The 21,085-nt window shown below is 44.7% G+C and overlaps 1 protein-coding gene and 1 pseudogene across 19 annotated transcripts in view; one reads left to right on the forward strand and one right to left on the reverse strand.

The window, feature by feature from the left end:
* The first annotated feature begins 5,146 nt into the window (after window positions 1-5,146).
* Window positions 5,147-21,085, forward strand: part of ZNF143 (zinc finger protein 143) — a 77,392-nt gene continuing 61,453 nt past the window's right edge. For 18 of the 19 annotated variants that reach the window (XM_002755031.6, XM_078340479.1, XM_078340475.1 and 15 more), the window contains exon 1: window positions 5,147-5,211. Coding sequence is in view for 9 of the 19 variants with exons in the window: in XM_054242050.2 (XP_054098025.1) it covers window positions 5,170-5,211 (42 nt within the window). In the remaining 10 variants the exon portion in view is untranslated. Of the gene's footprint in view, window positions 5,212-15,160; window positions 15,290-21,085 lie in introns of those variants that run through there. The other variant, XM_078340472.1, reaches the window with a different exon arrangement.
* On the reverse strand, window positions 8,148-8,526 carry LOC118145815 (M-phase phosphoprotein 6 pseudogene; annotated as a pseudogene).

Raw genomic sequence — 21,085 nt, forward strand, 5'->3', positions numbered from 1 at the left:
TAAACCATGTCTTTGGCAAAGATCTAACAATGTCTTAGTAGTCTGTAAAATAAATGACAAATTTAAAACATCAGTTATAAAACTGTCAGTTTTGTTCTTTGTAATTTAAATTTTGGTAAAGATTTTCTATGACCATTTATCAGTGCCTACTGAATTCCAGCTTTTATCCTTGGTGAGTTGGCCATTTTTGTAATAGCCACTTCACACTTTGGCTTACGGTAAACAAAACTTTCATGGAAAGTGCTACTGGAGATAGTATGATCATGTCTCAATTGGGGAAGTTATCTAAATCAGACCTCCAAGTTAGAGAAGGCTAGGAGAATAGATTCTTTATAGCATAAATTTTCAAGTTGATCTAACAATCCAAAAACTAGCATTAGCAGAAGCAGTATGCTCCTCCAAAGTTCTAAACCCAGGCTGTAACTGAGCTAACTAAAATGATTCAGTACTGCTCTAGGACCTCATCCTTTGTATGTAGTCTACCACTTAATAAATTTTTATGTAGTATTACAACTGAATAAAACAGAAGAAATAAATTTGTAGTATTACGACTGAATAAAAGAAGCAATGAGGGCAGATACAACTCTTTAGGGACCAATAACAGCAAGCTGTACTCATTGTTGCCTCTTAAAGGGTCAAAATAAATTCTTATGACCATGCCTATCAAAAGAAGCTGGACAACGTGGATCTGAAAAGTGGGAGCTAGGCAAAATACTTGATTTTAGTACCTGGGAGGAATAAACATCTTAAGTATTTGCATGTGTGTGTGTGAGAGCAAGAGGTAGTCATCCTTGCTCCAGGGTTTTTTGTTTTTTTTTTTTTTTGGAGACGGAGTTTCGATGTTGTTACCCAGACAGGAGTGCAATGGCACGATCTCGGCTCACTGCAACCTCCGCCTTCTGGGTTCAAGCAATTCTTCTGCCTCAGCCTCCCGAGTAGCTGGGACTACAGGCGCGCACCACCATGCCCAGCTAATTTTTGTATTTTTAGTAGAGGCGGGGTTTCACCTTGTCGACCAGGATGGTCTTGATCTCTTGACCTCATGATCCACCCACCTCCCAAAGTGATGGGATTATAGGTGTGAGCCACCGCACCCGGCCGTGATACAATTTAAGAAGTTTTACTTAAAGTTATGCAGCTGTCCCCACCTTAGAGGAAAAAGAAGTCTTAAAGAACATATTCTATTTTGTTTTGCTATTAGTTGTTGTTTTTTTTTTTTTTTTGAGACGGGGTCTTGCTCTGTCTCCAAGCTGGAGCGCAGTGGCATGATCTCGGCTCACTGCAACCTCCGCCTCCCAGTTTCAAGCTATTCTCCTACCTCAGCCTCCTGAGTAGCTGGGACTACAGGCATGTACCGCCATGCATGGCTAATTTTTGTACTTCTTTAGTAGAGACAGAGTTTCACCATATTGGCCAGGCTGGTCTGGAACTCTGACCTCAGGTGATCCACCTGCCTTGGCCTCCCGAAGTACTGGCATTACAGGCATGCAAACCAGCCTGCGAACTTTTTTGGGGGGTAATGGAATCTCACTCTTTGACCCAACCTGGTATGAAATGGCAAGATCTCAGCTCACTGCAACCTCCGCCCCCCGAGGTTCAAGCAATTCTCCTGACTCAGCCTCCTGAGTAGCTGAGATTACAGGTGCCCACCACAAGGTGTGGCCAATTTTTGTATTTTTAGTAGTCAGGCTGGTCTTGAACTCCCGACCTTAGGTAATCCACTGGCATAAGCCACCCAAAGTGCTGGGGCATGAGCCACCAAGCCTCAGAAGATTTTTAACCAATCGAAATATTTGTATGCAGTTCCACTAAATCCCATCCCTGTGGGCTACTCTTTAAAGCACTGTAGGCAGTGGCTCACAGTGCTTTAAAGAGCCTGAGCTAGTACTGATTGACAGGGAAACATTTTTAAGCCATTATATATTTCCATACCATATATTTATATAAACATATTATAGAAATAAACGTATCTCATGCTGTGCGCGGTGGCTCAAGCCTGTAATCCCAGCACTTTGGGAGGCCGAGGTGGGTGGATCACAAGGTCAAGAGATCGAGACCATCCTGGTCAACATGGTGAAACACCGTCTCTACTAAAAATACAAAAAATTAGCTGGGCATGGTGGTCCGTGCCTATAATCCCAGCTACTCAGGAGGCTGAGGCAGGAGAATTGCCTGAACCCAGGAGTCGGAGGTTGCGGTGAGCCGAGATGGAGCCATTGCACTCCAGCCTGGGTAACAAGAGTGAAACTCTGTCTCAAAAAAAAAAAAAAAAAAAAAAAAAAAAAAAAAAACGGGATTAGATGCAGGCACCGTAGTAGTTTAGGCCTGTAATCCCAGCACTTTGGGAAACCGAGAGGGGTGTATCACCTGAGGTTAGAAGTTTGAGACCACTCTGACCTAACATGGAGAAACCTCATCTCTACTAAAAATACAAAATTAACCACGCCTGGTGGCACATGCCTATAATTCCAGCTACCGGGGAGGCTGAAGCAGGAGAATCGCCTGAACCCGGGAGGCAGAGGTTGCGATGCGCCAAGATTGCGCCATTGCAATCTCCAGCCTGGGCAACAAGAGTGAAAAGAAGTCTCAAAAAAAAGCCCTCTGATTACAAAATAGATACATGTGGAAGGAACAGAAAGTATACATTAAAACGGTTTGTTTTTTCAGCTGAGCTCTCTACTTCTCTGTAACCGAAAACGTATTCATTGGGTAGGAGACTGATTTAACTGAGCAAAATTCTACGGTTAAAAGTAACCTCCGCCGGGCGCAGTGGCTCACGCCTGTAATCCCAGCACTTTGGGAGGCCGAGGCGGGTGGATCACGAGGTCAAGAGATCAAGATCATCCTGGTCAACATGGTGAAACCCCGTCTCCACCAAAAATACAAAAAAATTAGCTGGGCATGGTGGCCTGTGCCTGTAATCCCAGCTACTCAGGAGGCTGAGGCAGGAGAATTGCCTGAACCCAGGAGGCGGAGGTTGCGGTGAGCCAAGATCGTGCCATTGCACTCCAGCCTGGGTAACGAGCGAAACTCCGTCTAAAAAAAAAAAAGTAACCTCCGTTAGGCGTGGTGGCTGACGCCTGTAATCCCAGCACTTTGGGAGGCTGAGGCGGGCGGAGCAGCTTGACCAATATGATGAAACCCACTCTCTACTAAAAATACAAAAATTAGCCGGGCGTGGTGGCGCGTGGCTGTAATCCCAGCTACTTGGGAAGGTGAGACAGGAGAATCGCTTGAACCGGGGCGGCGGAAGTGGCAGTGAGCCTAGATCAGGTAACTGCACTCCGGCGTGAGCAACAAAGAGCAAAACTCCATCTCAGAAAAAAAAAAAAAAAAAAAAAAATGGCTGGGCAGTGGTGGCTCACACCTGTAATCCCAGCACTTTGGGAGGCCGAAGCAGGCAGATCACCTGAGGTCAGGAGTTCAAGACCAGCCTGATCAACATGGAGAAACCCCGTCTCTACTAAGAATACAAAATTAGCCAAGCGTGATGGCATATGCCTGTAGTCCCAGCTACTCAAGAGGCTGAGGCAGTAGAATCGCTTGAACCCGGGAGGCAGAGGTTGCGATGAGTCCAGATCGGCCACTGCATTCCAGAATGGGCAACAAAAGCGAAACTCCGTCTCAAAAAACAAATAATAATAAAAGTAATTAATCCATTTTTTATGTGTGACATTTTTCTTTCCAGGCTTAAAAGTAATCTGGACTGATTTAAACTTCATTTCTTCATTAACATGTGTTCAAACAAAGCTTAAAGTCCTATTTTCTTTCGAATGGCGTCTAGGCACCTGTTATTCAACTATCTGTTGGTTAGGGTCCGTACCTCAAAGATTTAATTGTAAATCAAAACATTTAGTATCCACACTTAAAGGGCTATCTTTAACATGTTTTTTATTTATCCCCGTCCATTTGATAACTGTATGCAATGCAAGACATTAAGTTGAACATCATCCAGCTCTCTCCTCGTTTTTCTAAGCAGGATCCAAATCTGTCATAATAGGGTAGCCCCTCATTCTCTTGGTAACTCATTTCTACCCCTGGCCTGGCCGACTTAAGACCTAAGTCTAATACACCCTACGTCATCTTTACTAGGCCTAGCGGCAAAACAAATTTGTACTGAATACCTTCGGAACTGAATAGTATATAGAAAGGTTTAGAAAGGGATGGGTTGAGGGCAACAAGGATTACCACAACGGCCACTACTAATTTGTACCCATTCTTAACTTTAGGGAACCAGACCGAATGCTCTTCCCACCCTTTTGACCTTCCTTTAGTTAGCGACACAAGAACACACAAAAGACCATAGCGACACCATTTCTGACGGCTTCAAATTTTGAACCGAAACTACGTCAAAGCACAAAAGCATCCGCGGTGTCTCCCAGCGGAATCCAAGACCCCCGGCCGGATGCCAAGCCGCTGGAGTTTCAGCAGGAGAGAAAGGCTCACCCTGCCACCGCATGGCGACGCCCCGGCGACTGGAGAAGCTCAGGCAAGCTTGGAAGCCAATCACCAGCATACAGCGGCTCTCGGGAATGCAGAGCCCTAGCCCAAGACCAAGGGGCCTCGGCCGGCACTGAGAGCCTCCAGGGAGAGGTCAAGTCTCTCATCCTGTCCTATTCCTCCCTTCGACTTCCCTCCCAAAGGGCTGCTATTCAGCATTCAACAATCGCTACGCAAAGGCCTTCTGGTCTGCAGAACGCACTCCAGCAAGCCCATCAGGAGAATCAAGGGCGCCTCCTCGCCCCTGTGGGGAAGATGGCGCCTGTCACCCCTTCTCCCTCCCGGGTAATCACAAGGACCAGCCTCCCTCCCTCGCTACAAAATGGCGCCTCCCGCTGGAGCCCCAGAATCGGTATAACTCATTTGTCAGTGAGGCGGTGTCGGTCCGGGATGAGCAGTTTTGTCAACCAGTCAAACACAGGAGCTTTGATTCTGCCTTTCGCGCGAGCCACTCAGGGGCGGGCTGTATAGCCAGGCTTGGCAAACGTAAGATGAGGGGACGCCACTAGGGAGGTTTTCTTTCACGTTGACGAAACTTGGGCCAATGGAAAGCATGAAGCCTCCCTTGAGTGATGTAATTACAGCCCAATGGAAGCTGGGGGCGGGCCTCAGACAGACTATGCGGGTTGCGGGGCCTGGGGGCCGGACGGCTGTTTCCTGTCCTGGTGCATGGTGGTCGGACGAAGGAATTGTTGGAAAATTTTCTCGGAGGTTCGTATATAAATGTGTTTTTACCCAGTGTGCATTATTCTCCGCCAGGCCGCCGCCCTCAGCGCGGCGGCGCGGGCCCGCTTGGGCCCGGGCTCCTGCTCCCACTGCTTAGCGTTCGCTGCCGGTCTTGCCGATTTTGCGGGCCGGCCGCTGTAGCGGCGCCTGGGCAGAAGCGGAGTTTATTAATAACCCACGGCCGCCACTCTGGGCGGCGGAGCTTTTCTCGCTGAGGACTCAACCCCCCCCCCCACCAACTTGTCTCTGAGCGGGGCGCCCCGCCTTTTTCCCTCTGGGGACCGCCAAGGGGAGGGAGTGAAAAGGGAGGGTGGAGCCCCCGGGAACCTGGCCGTGTTTCTCGGCCTGATCTCCGCGCGAAGCGAGTCCCCAGGCGCCGCCGAGGCAGAGTTCCGCCGCCTGGGACGCCGGGCCCACGGGCCGCAGCGGGGGTGCCGGCGGCTGGGCTGGCCCAGGACCCCGCCTGCCGATCCCACCTAGGGCTACCCTCCCACCCGTATCGTGGGCAGATTTGTTCTTTCTTTCATTAAAAAAAGTTACTGAGGCCTAACATAGAATATTAGAAATTTACAATTTATCATCCTCCTTTTTCTCCAGTTTTGGCAAAAGAGTAAACAAATCCTTTTAAGTCACTTTGAAACATTGTGGAACGTGAACCAGTTTTTATTCCTTCCCCTTTTGCTTTTTGACATTTGTTTTTTCCACATAATAACGAAGTTAAACAGAAGAAAGAATACCATTGCCAGCCCATTATTTGTTTAAAATCAGCTCCAGCCTTTGATTTGGAAGTGTCTAAATCAGCTGGTGTAATCAAGGGGGAAGTGGGGGGAAATGTAGGTTCGAGGTTGTTGTGGTCAGTTTTGTCCTGAATCTTACTAGAAAATACTTTCGTTTTGCTGTAGTTGACTAAAAGGTATTGATTTTTCTTGCTGAGTTTGTAAAGCCAAGTTTGCGTTTAATAAGAAAATACGTGATAAGGAGATCATCCAAAAGCACCCATAAGATGCATAGCTGATTTTGACTGGCATATTTTGACTGTTTGGAAATCCTTTTTTTTTTTCCTTAATTACCAGTGTCCACTATTTGGAAATTCTGTGATCAGTCAGCTGTCTACAGATATTTGAGTGCTTTTTTTTCCTTCGCGGATACCCCCGTTTATTTTTTAAAATAGCTTTATTGATGTAATTCACATACCTTACAGTTCACCCATTTAAAATGTGTAATTTGGTTTGAGCAACCTACGGAGACAGCCCTCCCCAGTTTCTACAAAAAAAAAATTTTTTTTTTAATTGAAATCAGCATGTGCCTGTAGTTCAGGTACTTGGATGCAGAGGTGAGAGGATCACTTGAGCCCAGGAGTTCCAGGCTACAGTGAGCCATGATTGTACTACAGCACTCTGGTCTGGGTGACAGAGAGAGACCTGTCTAAAAAAAAAGTATAATTAGTTGAATTTTAGGCCGGATGTGGTGGCTCACTCCTGTAACCCCAGCACTTTGGGCTGCTGAGGTGGGTGGATCACATGAAGTCAGGAGTTTGAGACCAGCCTGGCCAACATAATGAAGCCTGGTATCTACTAAATATACAAAAATTAGCCGGGTGTGGTGGTGTGCCTCTGTAACCCCAGCTACTCGGGAAGCTGAGGCAGGAGAATTGCTTGAACCAGGGAGGTGGAGGTTGCAGAGAGCCAAGATTGTGCCATTGCACTCCAGCCTGGGCAACAAAAAGGAGACTCCATCTCAAAAAAAAAAAAAAAAAGAAAGAAAAACTGAATTTTAATGTCTTCAGAGCTGTGCAACCATCACTACAATCAATTATTTTACAACTTACTTATCACCTCAAAAATAAACTATTTCCATTAGCAATTACAATCGATTTCCTCGGTTCTCCCGTCCACCCCGGTACTAGTTTGCACATTTGTCTATTCTGGACGTTTCACATAAATGGAATCATATAGTATGTAGCCTTATCCAGGGTCATTTCGTTGTAACATATACCAATACTTTATTGCCCTATAATATTTAATTGTATGAACATAGCACATTTTACTTATCCATTCATCTGTTGATGGACATTTGGGTTGTTTCTGCCCTTTGCCTACTATGCATAATGCTGTGAACATTTTTTTTTTAAGGCTGGAGAGGCATGTTTATTGATAAATTTACATAGTAAATTCTTTTTGTTTTTGTTTTTTTTTTTGAGACAGAGATTCATTCTTGTTACCCAGGCTGGAGTGCAATGGCGTGATCTCAGCTCACTGAAACCTCCGCCTCTTGGGTTCAGGCAATTCTCCTGCCTCAGCCTCCTGAGTAGCTGGGATTACAGGCACACGCCACCATGCCCAGCTAAGTTTTTGTATTTTTAGTAGAGACGGGGTTTCATCATGTTGACCAGGATGGTCTTGATCTCTTGACCTTGTGATTCACCCGCTTTGGCCTCCCCAAGTTCTGGGATTACAGGCTTGAGCCACTGCGCCTGACCTACACAGTAAATTTTTACATTTGATTCCAAATTGTATGTATGAATTGGCTTGCCATATAATTTAAATATAAATATAAGGGCAGTTTAAACACTGGCATTAATTTACATGAGTCAATTCAAGGTCAGTGACTGGAGAACTGTATTAAGGGAAACCTGAGGTCAGAAAAGCTCTTCAGGAAGCAGTCCTGTAACAATGTATATTTGAAGATGGGGGTGTGTCGGGGCACTAAAAATCCACTATGAGTGAATACCATTAAGCAAAGGATGTATAACATCCATCAACATCTGTTTCAAAAACAACCCGTTTCTAAAATGATACATCTCTTTACAAAGTAAACATTACAGTATTAATAACTATAAAGACACACACCATCGGGATGAGCTCCAGATACACTGCTGACTTCCATGAAGCACCCCTGGGCCATGGCTTAAGTCATCCATCTTAATCCTGTGGCTTTAAGAACATCTTTGCTTTAATCAGTTGTGTCTCTCCATTTTCATCTTCTTCATAATTGGCATGGTCTCTCTTTCTGGCAAACTTTTTCCCAGTTGCCCCCACCAATGTCTCATATCTTCTAGCCTTCTCTTCATCTGACACATCGAGCTCCACTGTTTCATCTTCAGCTTCTACTGCTTTGTGCTTAGCATTCATCTGAAGCATTAATTTTCTTTCTCTGCTCTGGCAAATCCAAGTACCAGTGCTCTTCACTAATAATTTTCTTCCTCTTCTAGTTGTTTCTTGGTTTCTGAGTCCGGTCCCATTTGCATAAACTTCATCCGCAGTGATTCTTGGACAACTTTGTCTTGCGCTCGGCCACCATGGTGGCCCCTGCCCCTGCTGTGAACATTTGTACAAAAGTTTTTATAAGGACACAGGTTTTCATTTCTCTTAGGAGTAGAATACCTAGGAATAGAATGATGGGTCATGTGGTAACTATGTTCAACCTTTTGAGGTACTCTAAAACTTCTTGAGTGTGGCTGCACCATCTTTACATTCCTACCAGCAGGGTGTGAAGGGTTTTAGTTTCTCCACATTCTTGTCAACACTTGTTATCATGAGACTTTTTGATTATAGGTTTCCTAGTGTTGATAAAATGGTGTCTCTTATAGGTTTGATTTTCATTTCTCTGATGGTTAATAATGTTGAGCATTTTTTCTGTGCCTAGTTATCATTTATAATCTTTGGAGAAATGTCTATTTGGATCCTTTACCCATTTTAAAGTTGGATTATTTGTCTTATTATGATTAGGTTGTAAGAGTACATTATATGCTCTAGATAGAAGTCCGTTACCAGATGCATGGTTTGCAAAATATCCATAGTCCTTTGCTGTGTGTTGGGTTGTTGCTGTGAAGTAAGGGTTCATTGTGTTCTTAATAGAAAGATGGCATGGATGGATTGAACTGTCCCTCTACTACCTGGTTTCATTTTTGAAATAAATAAAGAACCACTCCACCCTCATAACATAGTTGCATTTCTGGAAGGTAAGCTTTGAATTTTTTAATGTTCATACAAGCATATACAGATATCTATATAAATTTTTTAAAACATGAATGCAATCATATGGTATCTTCTGCAACTTGCTTTTTCCCACTTACAATATATCTTGGACGTGTTTCCCACTGTTTCAAATAGATTGATCTAATTCTTTTAAATACCTACATGTTTCATTTAGGGATGTCCTATACAGATGTGTGTGTGTGTGTGTATATGTGTATATAGACACATTTTTAAAATCCTTTGGCTTTTTTTTTTCTTTTTTTGAGGTGGAGTTTCGCTCTTGTTACCCAGGCTGGAGTGCAATGGTGCAATCTCGGCTCACCGCAACCTCCGCCTCCTGGGTTCAGGCAATTCTCCTGCCTCAGCCTCCTGAGTAGCTGGGATTACAGGCACACGCCACCATGCCCAGCTAATTTTTTTAATTTTTATTTTTAGTAGAGACGGGGTTTCACCATGTTGACCAGGATGGTCTTCATCTCTTGACCTCGTGATCCACCTGCCTCGGCCTCCCAAAGTCCTGGGATTACAGGCTTGAGCCACCGCGCCCAGCCATCCTTTGGCTTTTTTTTTTTTGAGACCGAGTTTTGCTGCTGTTACCCAGACTGGAGTGCAATGGCACGATCTCAGCTCACCGCAACCTCTGCCTCCCGAGTAGCTGGGACTACAGGCGCGCACCACCATGCCCAGCTAATTTTTGTATTTTTAGTAGAGACGGGGTTTCACCTTGTTGACCAGGATGGTCTCGATCTCTTGACCTCGTGATCCACCCACCTCGGCCTCCCAAAGTGCTGGGATTATAGGCGTGAGCCACCGCGCCTGGCCCTCCTTTGCCTTTTTAACAAGACTGGGTTTCAATCTTGTCACCCAGGCTGGAGTGCAGTGGCATGATCTCAGCTCACTACAACCTCAACTTCCCAGGTGCAGGCGATCCTCCCACCTCAGCCTCCTGAGTAGCTAGGACTACAGGTGCACATCATCATGCCCAGCTAATTTTTAAAAAACAATCTTTGTAGGCCAGGCAGAGTGGCTCACGCCTGTAATCTGAGCACTTTTCAAGGCCAGGCCGGTGGATCACCTGAGGTCAGGAGTTTGAGAACAGCTTGGCCAACATGGCGAAACCCTGTCTCTACTGAAAATGCAAAAATTAGCCAGGAGTGGTGGTGCATGCCTGTAATCCCAGCTACTCTGGGGGCTGAGGCAGGAGAATTCCTTGAACCTGGGAGGCAGAGACTGCAGTGAGCTGAGATTGTTCTGTTGCACTCCAGCCTGGGCAACAAGAGAGAAACTCTGTCTCAAAAAAAAAAAAAAGTCCAGGTATGGTGGCTCACGCCTGTAATCCTAGCACTTTGGGAGGCCAAGGTGGGTGGATCCCCTGAGGTCAGGAGTTCAAACCCAGCCTGGCCATCATGGTGAAACCCCATCTTTTTTTTTGAAAAAAAAATTAGGGCCAGGCGCAGTGACTCACACCTATAATCCCAGCACTTTGGGTCAACAAGGTGAAACCCTGTCTCTACTAAAAATACAGAAATTAGCTGGGCACGGTGGTGTGCACCTGTAGTCCCAGCTACTCGGGAGGCTGAGGCAGGAGAATTGCTTGAACCCAGGAGGCGGAGGCTGCGGTGAGTTGAAGTTGTGCCATTGCACTCCAGTCTGAGTAACAACAGCAAAACTCCATCTCAAAAAAAAAAAAAAAAAAATGTTTGTAAAGGTAGTAGTATCACTATGTTGCCCAGGATGTGGATGTCCAATACTTAACTTGTCCTTATTGATGGACAAATAGGTTGTTGATTATTTTTCCTGTTATAAATAATACCTTAGCGAACCTTGCGCACTTTCATGAGTGATTGTTTAATAAATTCCAAGAATTATCTGATTGAAGATTTGCATTTAAAGTTTTGATTGGAGGGCTGGGCGTGGTGGCTCAAGCCTGTAATCCCAGCACTTTGGGAGGCCGAGGCAGGTGGATCACGAGGTCAACAGATCGAGACCATCCTGGTCAAAATGGTGAAACCCCGTCTCTACTAAAGATACAAAAAATTAGCTGGGCATGGTGGCGCGTGCCTGTAGTCCCAGCTACTCAGGAGGCTGAGGCAGGAGAATTGCCTGAACCCAGGAGGCGGAGGTTGCGGTGAGCCGAGATCACGCCATTGCACTCCAGCCTGGGTAACAAGAGCGAAACTCCATCTCAAAATAAATAAATAAATAAAGTTTTGATTGGTAGTGCCAATTTGTCCTGTTCAGAGCGTGAATTTTTATTTTCACAACACTGTTTTAATGACCTGTTTTCAGTTTCTAATCATGGAATGAGTTTCTTAAAAGGAAAGACAACTTCTTTTTTTACCTCTCAATATTCCTGAAAAGGAAAAAAAAAAGGAAATATTCCTGACAGCATGCACATTTGTGTGTGTGTGTGTGTATTTAGGAGTTTGACCATGGTGAAGGTAAGGACCTAAGGAAAATAGAAGATGAAATTAGAAAGGAGGGTAGGAGCCAGGCTGGTGAGTAGCCTTAATGTCAGATTAAAGAATTGAACTTGGCCAGCACGGTGGCTCACGCCCATAATCCCAGCAATTTGGGAGGCGGGAGCAGGTGGATAACTTGAGGTCACAAGTTCAAGACCAGCCTGGCCAACATGGTGAAACCCCTGTCTCTACTAAAAATACAAAAATTAGTCTGTCATGGTGGTGGGTGCCTGTAGTCCACGTTACTCGGGAGGCTGAGGCAGGAGGCAGAAGTTGCAGTGAGCGGAGATCACAGCATTGCACTCCAGCCTGGGCAGCAGAGCAAGACTCTGTCTTAAAAACAAAAGCAACCTCTCCGCCCCCCAAAAAATTGAAGTTAATGCTACAAGCAGTATGACTATAAAAGAAAGATTAAAGGCAGTGGCTCACGCCTATAATCCCAGCATTTTGGGAGGCTGAGGCGGGTGGATCATGAGGTCAAGAGATCGAGACCATCCTGGTCAACAAGGTGAAACCCCGTCTCTACTAAAAATACAAAAATTAGCTGGGCACGGTGCGCACCTGTAGTCCCAGCTGCTCGGAAGGCTGAGGCAGGAGAATTGCTTGAACCCAGGAGGCGGAGGTTGCGGTGAGCCGAGATTGTGCCATTGCATTCCAGTCTGGGTAACAACAGCAAAACTCCGTCTAAAAAAAAAAAAAAAAAAAAAGATTAAAGGGAAGGCCAGGCATGGTGTCTCATGCCTGTAATCCCAGAACTTTGGAAGGCCAAGGTGGGCAGATCACTTGAGGTCAAGAGTTCAAGACCAGCCTGAGGAACATGGTGAAACCTTATCTCTGCTAAAAATACAAAAATTAGCCAAGTGTAGCGGTGGGCACCTGTAATCACAGTTACTCAGAAGGCTAAGGCAAGAGAATCGCTTGAACCCAGGAGGGAGAGGTTGCAGTCAGCCGAGATTGTGCCATTGTGCTTCAGCCTGGGGGACAGAACAAGACCCTGTCTCAAAAAAAAAAAAAAGTACGTATTTATTACATAATAAGAATAATGCTTAATGGCCTAAAAGGAAAATTTGTTAAATGTGAATTAAAAATGATAATTGTGAAGAATTTTTGACAACTTTGGAAAAGTTATAAAAATGAAAAAAGCTGAATACAAAATGTCTGTGATCATACAATGCTATAAAAATTATGTATGTATATGGATAGCAAGGGTTAGAGAATAAAACCAGGAAAACTGAAAATATTTGATTTGTTAAGCTATTGGGACTTATTTTGTTTATTTATTTTCAAGACGGAGTCTTGCTTTGTTGCCCAGGCTGGAGTGTGGTGGCGCGATCTTGGCTCACTGCAACCTCCGCCTCCCAGGTCCCTATAGGAAGTCTCCTACCTCAGCCTCCCAAGTAGCTGGGATTACAGGCACAAGCCACCATGTCCAGCTAATTTTTGTAATTTGTTTAGTAGAGATGGGGTTTTGCCATTTTGGCCAGTCTAGTCTTGAACTCCTGACCTCGTGATCCACCTGCCTCAGCCTCCCAAAGTGCTGGGATTAGAGGTGTGAGCCACCGCACGCAGCGTTTTGTTTTGTTTTTTTTTTAAGATGCCTCGCTGTGTCGCCAGGCCAGAGTGCAGTGGCGTCATCTCGCCTCACTGCAACCTCTGTCTCCCAGGTTTAAGCAATTCTCCTGCCTCAGTCTCCCTAGTAGCAGGAATTACAGACATGTGCCACCATGCCCAGCTAATTTTTTTATATTTTTAGTAGAGACAGGATTTTACCATGTTGGCCAGGATAGTCTTGATCTCCTGATGCTGTGATCTGCTTGCCTCGGCCTCCAGAAGTACTGGGATTACAGGCGTGAGCCACCACGCCTGGGCTTGGTATGATATTTTTGAGAATCATAGTTACTGTGTGTATAGTAGTCCATTTCTCTTTTTTGCTACGTAATATTCTGTTGAATGGATTTGTTAAAACTTGTTTATTATTTATTTAATATTTTTGAGATGGAATTTTTCTCTGTTGCCCAGGGCTGGAGTGCAGTGGAACAATCTCGGCTCACTGCAGCCTTCATCTCCCGGGTTCAAGTGATTCTCCTCCCTCAGTCTCCTAAGTGGCTGGGATTATAGACGCATGGCACCACACCTGGCTAACTTTTTTTTTTGAGACTGAGTTTTGCTCTTGTTACCCAGGCTGGAGTGCAATGGCGCCATCTCGGCTCACTGCAACCTCTGCCTCCTGGGTTCAGGCAATTCTCCTGCCTCAGCCTCCCGAGTAGCTGGGATTACAGGCACACGCCACCATGCCCAGCTAATTTTTGATATTTTTAGTAGAGACGGGGTTTCACCATGTTGACCAGGATGGTCTCGATCTCTTGACCTCGTGATCCACCTGCCTCGGCCTCCCCAAGTTCTGGGATTACAGGCTTGAGCCACCGCACCCGGCAAACTTTTATATTTTTTAGTAGAGATGGGGATTTCACCATGTTGGCCAGGATGGTCTCAATCTCTTGACCTCGTGATCCACCTGCCTCGGCCTCCCAAAGTGCTGGGATTATAGACGTAAGCCACCTCACCCTGACAACTTGTTTATTCTTTTACCGATGGATTCTTTCCAGTGGGACCTATTAACATCTGTGAACATTGTTGTACAAATCTTTTTATGGAAGTATATTTTTATTTCTTTTAGGTACATAGCAAGAGGAGTAGCCATTAAATTTTATGTAAAAGTGGCAGTTTCTTTTTGTTTTTTTTTTTGAGATGGAGTTTCGCTGTTGTTACCCAGACTGGAGTGCAATGGCATGATCTCGGCTCACCGCAACCTCTGCCTTCTGAGTTCAAGCAATTCTCCTGCCTCAGCCTCCCGAGTAGCTGGGACTACAGGCGCACACCACCATGCCCAGCTAATTTTTGTATTTTTAGTGGAGATGGGGTTTCACCTTGTTGACCCAGGATGGTCTCGATCTCTTGACCTCGTGATCCACCCACCTCAGCCTCTCAAAGTGCTGGGATTATAGGCGTGAGCCACTGCGAAAAGTGGCAGTTTCAGTAGAGTTAAGGACAGAAACCAGATGGTAGTGGGAAATCATGAAGTATTCTTAGCAACAACTTTTAAAGAAATCTAGCTGTGATAAGGAGGAAAGAGAGACTAGTAGCTGAGTGAGAAGTGAGATTTTGCTTCCTTTTGGCTCCTTGTGCTGCCAGGCTGTAGTGCAATAGCATGATTTCAGCTCACTGCAACCTCCGCCTCCTGGGTTCAAGCGATTCTCCTGCCTCAGTCTGCCAAGTAGCTGGGATTACAGGTGCCTACCACCATGCCTGGCTAATTTTTGTATTTTTAGTAGAGAAGGGTTTTCACCATGTTGGCCAGGCTTATCTTGAACTGCTGACCTCAGATAATACCCCCATATTGGCCTTCCAAAATTCTAGGATTACAGGTGTGAGCCACTGTGCACTGCCAGAATTTTGCTTCTTTAACTTTACTTTTGTGTTTTGTTTTTTATTTTTAGATAGAGTTTGGCTTTTATTGCCCAGGCTGGAGTACAGTGGCGTGATCTCGGCTCACTACAACCTCTGCCTCCCAGGTTCAAGCGATTCTCCTGCCTCAGCCTCCAGAGTAGCTAGGATTACAGGCATGTACCACCACACCCTGCTAATTTTGTTAGAGATGGGATTTCTCCATGTTGGTCATGCCGGTCTCGAATTCCCAACTTCAGGTGATCTGCCCACCTCGGCCTCCCAAAGTGCTGGGATTACAGATGTGAGCCACCACACCTGGCCACTTTGTGCGTGTGTGTGTGTATGTGTTTGATTCGGTTCCAATGCAACACTTTTGTTTTTTAAGTTATTGATGAGAAGGAACTAGGAGAAATAGTGGGGAATCGTTTGCAGAAGATGTCTCTGGGAACCCTAAAGAGAAAAGACAAATGAAATGCAGAGAGCAGTTTGGAGGCATTAATCTTCCCTTGTAGGAAGGTAATATGGTAGGAGAAAAGGAAGAAATAATGTAAACAGATGATAGGTTTGTTTGCAGGGAATTCCTCTCTGATTTCTTCTATATTTGCTGTGAAGTTGAGATGGGGTACTGACTAATTGGCTGAAAGTGAGGTGGAGGTTGAGGCTTAAGGAGGAGTAGGATATGTGAGACAAGTATTTTTAACACTATCAAAGAAGTTGTTAAATCTAAAAAGTACTTTATACATATGAGACTTACACAGTTACTTCTGAGTAGTGGTATATGTTTTAACTATCCATGTTTCGTGCCCTATTTCAAGGTACTTTTAGGACAAGATCTACTTTATTAGAGGTGTTAAGAGTTGTGTGTTGGGGCCGAGTGCAATGGGGAGGCCGAGGCAGGCAGATCACAAGGTCAGGAGTTTGAGACTATCCTGGCTAGTGTGGTGAAACTCCCTCTCTACTAAAAATACAAAAAATAAGGTGGGCATGGTGGTGTATGCCTGTAATCCCAGCTGCTTGGGAGGCTGAGGAAGGAGAATTTCTTGAACCTGGGAGGTGGAAGTTGCAGTGAGCTGAGATCATGCCACTGCACTCTGGCCTGGGTGACAAGAGTAAACTCCATCTCAAAAAAAAAAAAAGACTTGTGGGCCCGGCGTGGTGGCTCACACCTGTAATTTCAACACTTTGGGAGGCCGAAGTGGGCGGATTGCCTAAGGTTGGGAGTTTGAGACCAGCCTGACCGACATGGAGGAACCCCTTCTCTACTAAAAATACAAAATTAGCTGGGCATGGTGGTTCATGCCTGTACTCCCAGCTACCTGGGAGGCTGAGGCGGGAGAATAGCTTGAACCTGGGAGGCAGAGGTTGCGGTGAGCTGAGATTATGTCATTGCACTCCAGCCTACATAACAGGAGCAAAACTTCAACTCAAAAAGAAAAGAAGAAAAGAGTTATGTGTCAGGAATTCCTTCTATAATTTTCATAATTGTCTATGCTTTACTTTCCTTACCTATGACAAGATGAGCAATTTGGGTGATAAAAGAGTAGCATATACAGTGTTCATCTTGGGGGTAGTAAAGTACAATCTAGCATCATAATTTTGAAACAACATGCTTTTTAATAGAGCAGCATCAGAAATGATGTTTGGAATATGTCAGAACCTCTTTCTTTTCACAGCTACATCTATTCCTCATATTCCCTAGTCTTGCTGAGAGCAAACCAGGACATGCTTACCAAACTACTCTGTGCATGGGGTTCCCTTATTAAGCCATGTTCATTAGTGCTGTTTTATTGAAGTTTAAGAGGGATGTTTTTAGTTTTTATTCACATGAATAGTTCAGTTGAGATCAAACTATCACCAAAATATACCTGATGGACCTAGATGTTCATTTCCAACATCTTGTCTCTGCTCTCAGCTCTTTTTTGACAAGTATTTTTAGCCTTAAGCCTGGTAGGTCCTATCTCACTTGTCACTTCGAAGGTATCAGGCTGTACCTGCCTGCCAGTCAGTTTCATATATTCAGTTTCTGAATAGTCCTGGAACTGCACAAAGCCTTCAGGTTTCAACATTTCACCCATCCAATAGGATATTCTACTGGGCCAATTAAAATTTGCAGTATAAATTCTTTCCTCATAGTTTAACTTTTAGCATCTTACGGAGTCTGTGAGAACTCTACCTCATTTGCCAACACATTCTAATTACTCTTTACTTCACTGAATTATTTTTTTTTTTAAAGAGAGGGGGTTTCACCATGTTGTTGAGACTGGTTGCAAACTCCTGACCTCATGATCCGCCCACCTTGGCCTCCCAAAGTGCTGGGATTACAGGTGTGAGCCACCGTGCCTGGCCACTGAATGATTTTTAATTAATGGAGCATGCTTAGATTCTGGTTATATTTAAATATAACTCAAGCCTGGCTGTGGCTTGTGCCTATAATCCCACCTACTCAGGAGGTGAAGGCAGGAGGATCACATGAGCCAAAGAGTTTGAGGTTGCAGGGTCTGGCCACTGTAGTCCAGCCTGGGTGACAGAGTGAGACTTGACTCTCAAATATATATTTGCTGGGTGCAGAGGCTCACACCTGTAATCCCGGCAGTTTGGGAGGCCGAGGTGGGTGTATTACCTGAGGTCAGGAGTTCAAGACCACCCTGGTCAACATGGTGAAACCCTGTCTCTACTAAAAATACAAAAATTAGCCAGGCATGGTGGCAGGGCACCTGTAATCCCAGTTACTGGGGGAACTGAGGCAGGAGAATTGCTTGAATGCAGGAGGCAGAGGTTGCAGTGAGCCTAGATCGCGCCATTATACTCCAGCCTGGGCCACAAGAGTGAGACTCTCTTTCAAAAAAAAGTATATATACATATGTACACACACACACACACACAAATACACAAATATACACACACATATATATATACATATATACACATACATATAACATGTTTATAATATAAAATGTTATAAAATATATTTATAGATATATTTTTGCATTAATAGTTCAGTTAATAGTTTTATAATGTAAAATACATTTATAAATATATACAGATAACATATACTTTAGAGTCGAGTCTCACTCTGTTTTATATACAGATATTGTTTTCTTCTTTTTTTTTTTTTTATAAAACAGGGTTTCATTGTGTTGGCCAGGCTGGTCTTGAACTCCTGACCTCAGGTGATCCGCCTGCCTCAGCCTCCCAAAGTGCTGAGATTACAGGCATGAGCCACCATGCCTGGCCTCATGTACGTATAAAACAAATTTTGAAAGGCGGTTTTGCGCCAAAACTAGTCAAAGCAGTGTGAGTGACCCAGCTAAAATCAAGAACTATTTATAGTACGTAGTAAATGTGTAATGAAAATTTAGAATAGAGAGAAGGTAATAGAAAGATACTGCTTCTCTATTAAATATTTAGGTGAAACCAACCTGAGGTTAGAATCTGACCCTGGCAGTTTCTGAAGACCTGATTCATGTGTCTCCGTGCAACAAGGCATCTAAGTTTTTTTTTTTTTTTTTCCTCCTTTTAAGACGCAGTCTTGCTCTTGTTGCCCAGGCTGGAGTGGAGTGGCGCAATCTCAACCCACTGCAACCTTCACCTCCCGGGTAGAAGTGATTCTTCTGCCTAGCTGGGACCACAGCTGCCTGCCACCACACCCAGCTAATTTTTTGTATTTTTATTAGAGAGAGTGTTTCATCGTGTTAGCCAGGATAGTCTCAATCTCTTGACCTTGTGATCTACCCACCTGAGCCTCCCAAAGTGCTGGGATTACAGGTGTGAGCCACTGCTCCTGGCCAGATTTTTTTTTTTTTTGAGACGGGGTTTTGCTGTTGTTACCCAGACTGGAGTGCAATGGCACGATCTCGGCTCACTGCAACCTCCGCCTTCTGGGTGCAAGCAATTCTCCTGCCTCAGCCTCCCGAGTAGCTGGGACTACAGGCACGCACCACCGTGCCCAGCTAATTTTTGTATTTTTAGTAGAGACGGGGTTTCACCTTGTTAACCAGGATGGTCTCGATCTCTTGACCTCGTGATCCACCTGCCTTGGCCTCCCAAAGTGCTGGGATTATAGGTGTGAGCCACCGTGCCTGGCTGGATTTTTTTTTTTTTAAGAGATAGGATCTTGCTCTATCACCCATGCTAGAATGCAGTGGCATGACACTGCTGCCTCCAACTCGCGGGCTCAAGTGATCCTCCTGCCTCAGTCTCCAAAGTAGCTGGGAGCACAGGTATATGCCACCATACCCTGCTAAATTTCTTTCTTTCTTTTTTTTTTGTTTTGTTTTGGTAATCTGGGTCTTGTTATGTTGCCCAAGTTTGTCTTGAACTCCTGGCCGTAAGCAGTACTTCTGCCTTGGCCTCCCAGAGTGCTGGGATTACAGGTGTTGAGCCACCATGCCTGGCTGATAGCTAAGATTTTTTAATCTAGATTTTTTTTTGTATCATTACTTATCACAGTAAAGATTATTTGTAGTAGGATTTCTTGCTTTTATACCTGGACCATGGGATTTATGTTGTCGTAATACGTTTTGTGGTAATTTATGCTAACAAGTTAGACCAAACTTGAAATGTCTAAGGGCTTCACATTTAAAAAATCTGAATTTTACTTAGAAACTATGGAGTATACCAGAAATGGTTTCTTTAAACCATGAAGAAACACTCTTTTTTTTTTTTTTATCTTTTATCTTTTTGTCTTTTAAGGGACAAAGAGATGAATTCTGTAGTATTTTGTTACTACTTTTAGCTGTCAATTTTCAGATGTACTTCTTTGGGTATTTTTCACTTTTTAAATTATGAAATCTGGGTCAGGCACGGGGCTCATGCCTGTAGTCCTAGCACTTTGGGAGGCTGAGGCAGGCCAATCACTTGAGGTCAGAAGTTTGAGACCAGTCTGGCCAACATGGTGAAACCCTGTCTCTACTAAAAAAAAGATAGAAAAAAAAATTAATCAGGTGTGTTGGTGGATGCCTGTAATCCCAGCTACTCAGGAGGCTGAGGCAGGAGAATCGTTTGAACCTGGGAGGCAGAGGTTGCAGTGAGCCAAGATCACACCACTGCACTCCAGCCTGGGTGACAGAGTAAGACTCCGTCTCAAATAGATAAATAATGAAATCTATCACACATACAGGGAAATATAAGTAATTGAATGAACACTCATGTAGCGTAGCAACTCAGCTTTAACAAATCTACATTTTGTCATGTGTTCAGAATTTTTTTTTTTTTTTTTTTTTTGAGACGGAGTCTTGCTCTGTTACGCAGGCTGGAGTGCAGTGGTGCAGTTTTGGCTAGCTGCAACCTTTGCCTCTCAGGTTCAAGCAGTTCTCCTGCCTCAGCCTCCTGAGTAGCTGGGATTACAGGCGTGTGCCACCATGCCCAGCTAATTTTTTGTGTTTGTAGTAGAGACTGGGTTTCACCATGTTGGTCAGGCTGGTCTTGAACTCCTGAACTTGTGATCTGCCCACCTTGGCCTCTCAGAGTTCTGGGATTACAGGCATGAGCACCCCATTTGTTTTTTTTGTTGTTGTTGTTGCTTTGTGTTTTTTTTGAGATGGAGTTTCGCTGTTGTTACCCAGACTGGAGTGCAATGGCACGATCTTGGCTCACCACAACCTCTGCCTTCTGAGTTCCTGCCTCAGCCTCCCGAGTAGCTGGGACTACAGGCGCGCACCACCATGCCCAGCTAATTTTTGTATTTTTAGTAGAGACGGGGTTTCACCATGTTGACCAGGATGGTCTCGATCTCTTGACCTCATGATTCACCCACCTTGGCCTCCCAAAGTGCTGGGATTACAGGCTTGAGCCACCGCGCCTGGCAATTACCTGTTTTTTCCTAACCTCTGGCAACCACCACTCTCCTTAGTTTCTAAGAGTTTGACTACTTTAGATGCCTCATAAAAGTTGAATCATGACTGAGTGTAGTGGATCACACCTGTAATCCCAGCACTTTGGGAGGCTAAGATGGGTGTCTCACTTGAAGTCAGG

The sequence above is a fragment of the Callithrix jacchus genome, chromosome 10 (genome assembly GCF_049354715.1).
Source record: "Callithrix jacchus isolate 240 chromosome 10, calJac240_pri, whole genome shotgun sequence".
In the NCBI taxonomy this organism is placed as follows: Eukaryota; Metazoa; Chordata; class Mammalia; order Primates; family Cebidae; genus Callithrix; species Callithrix jacchus.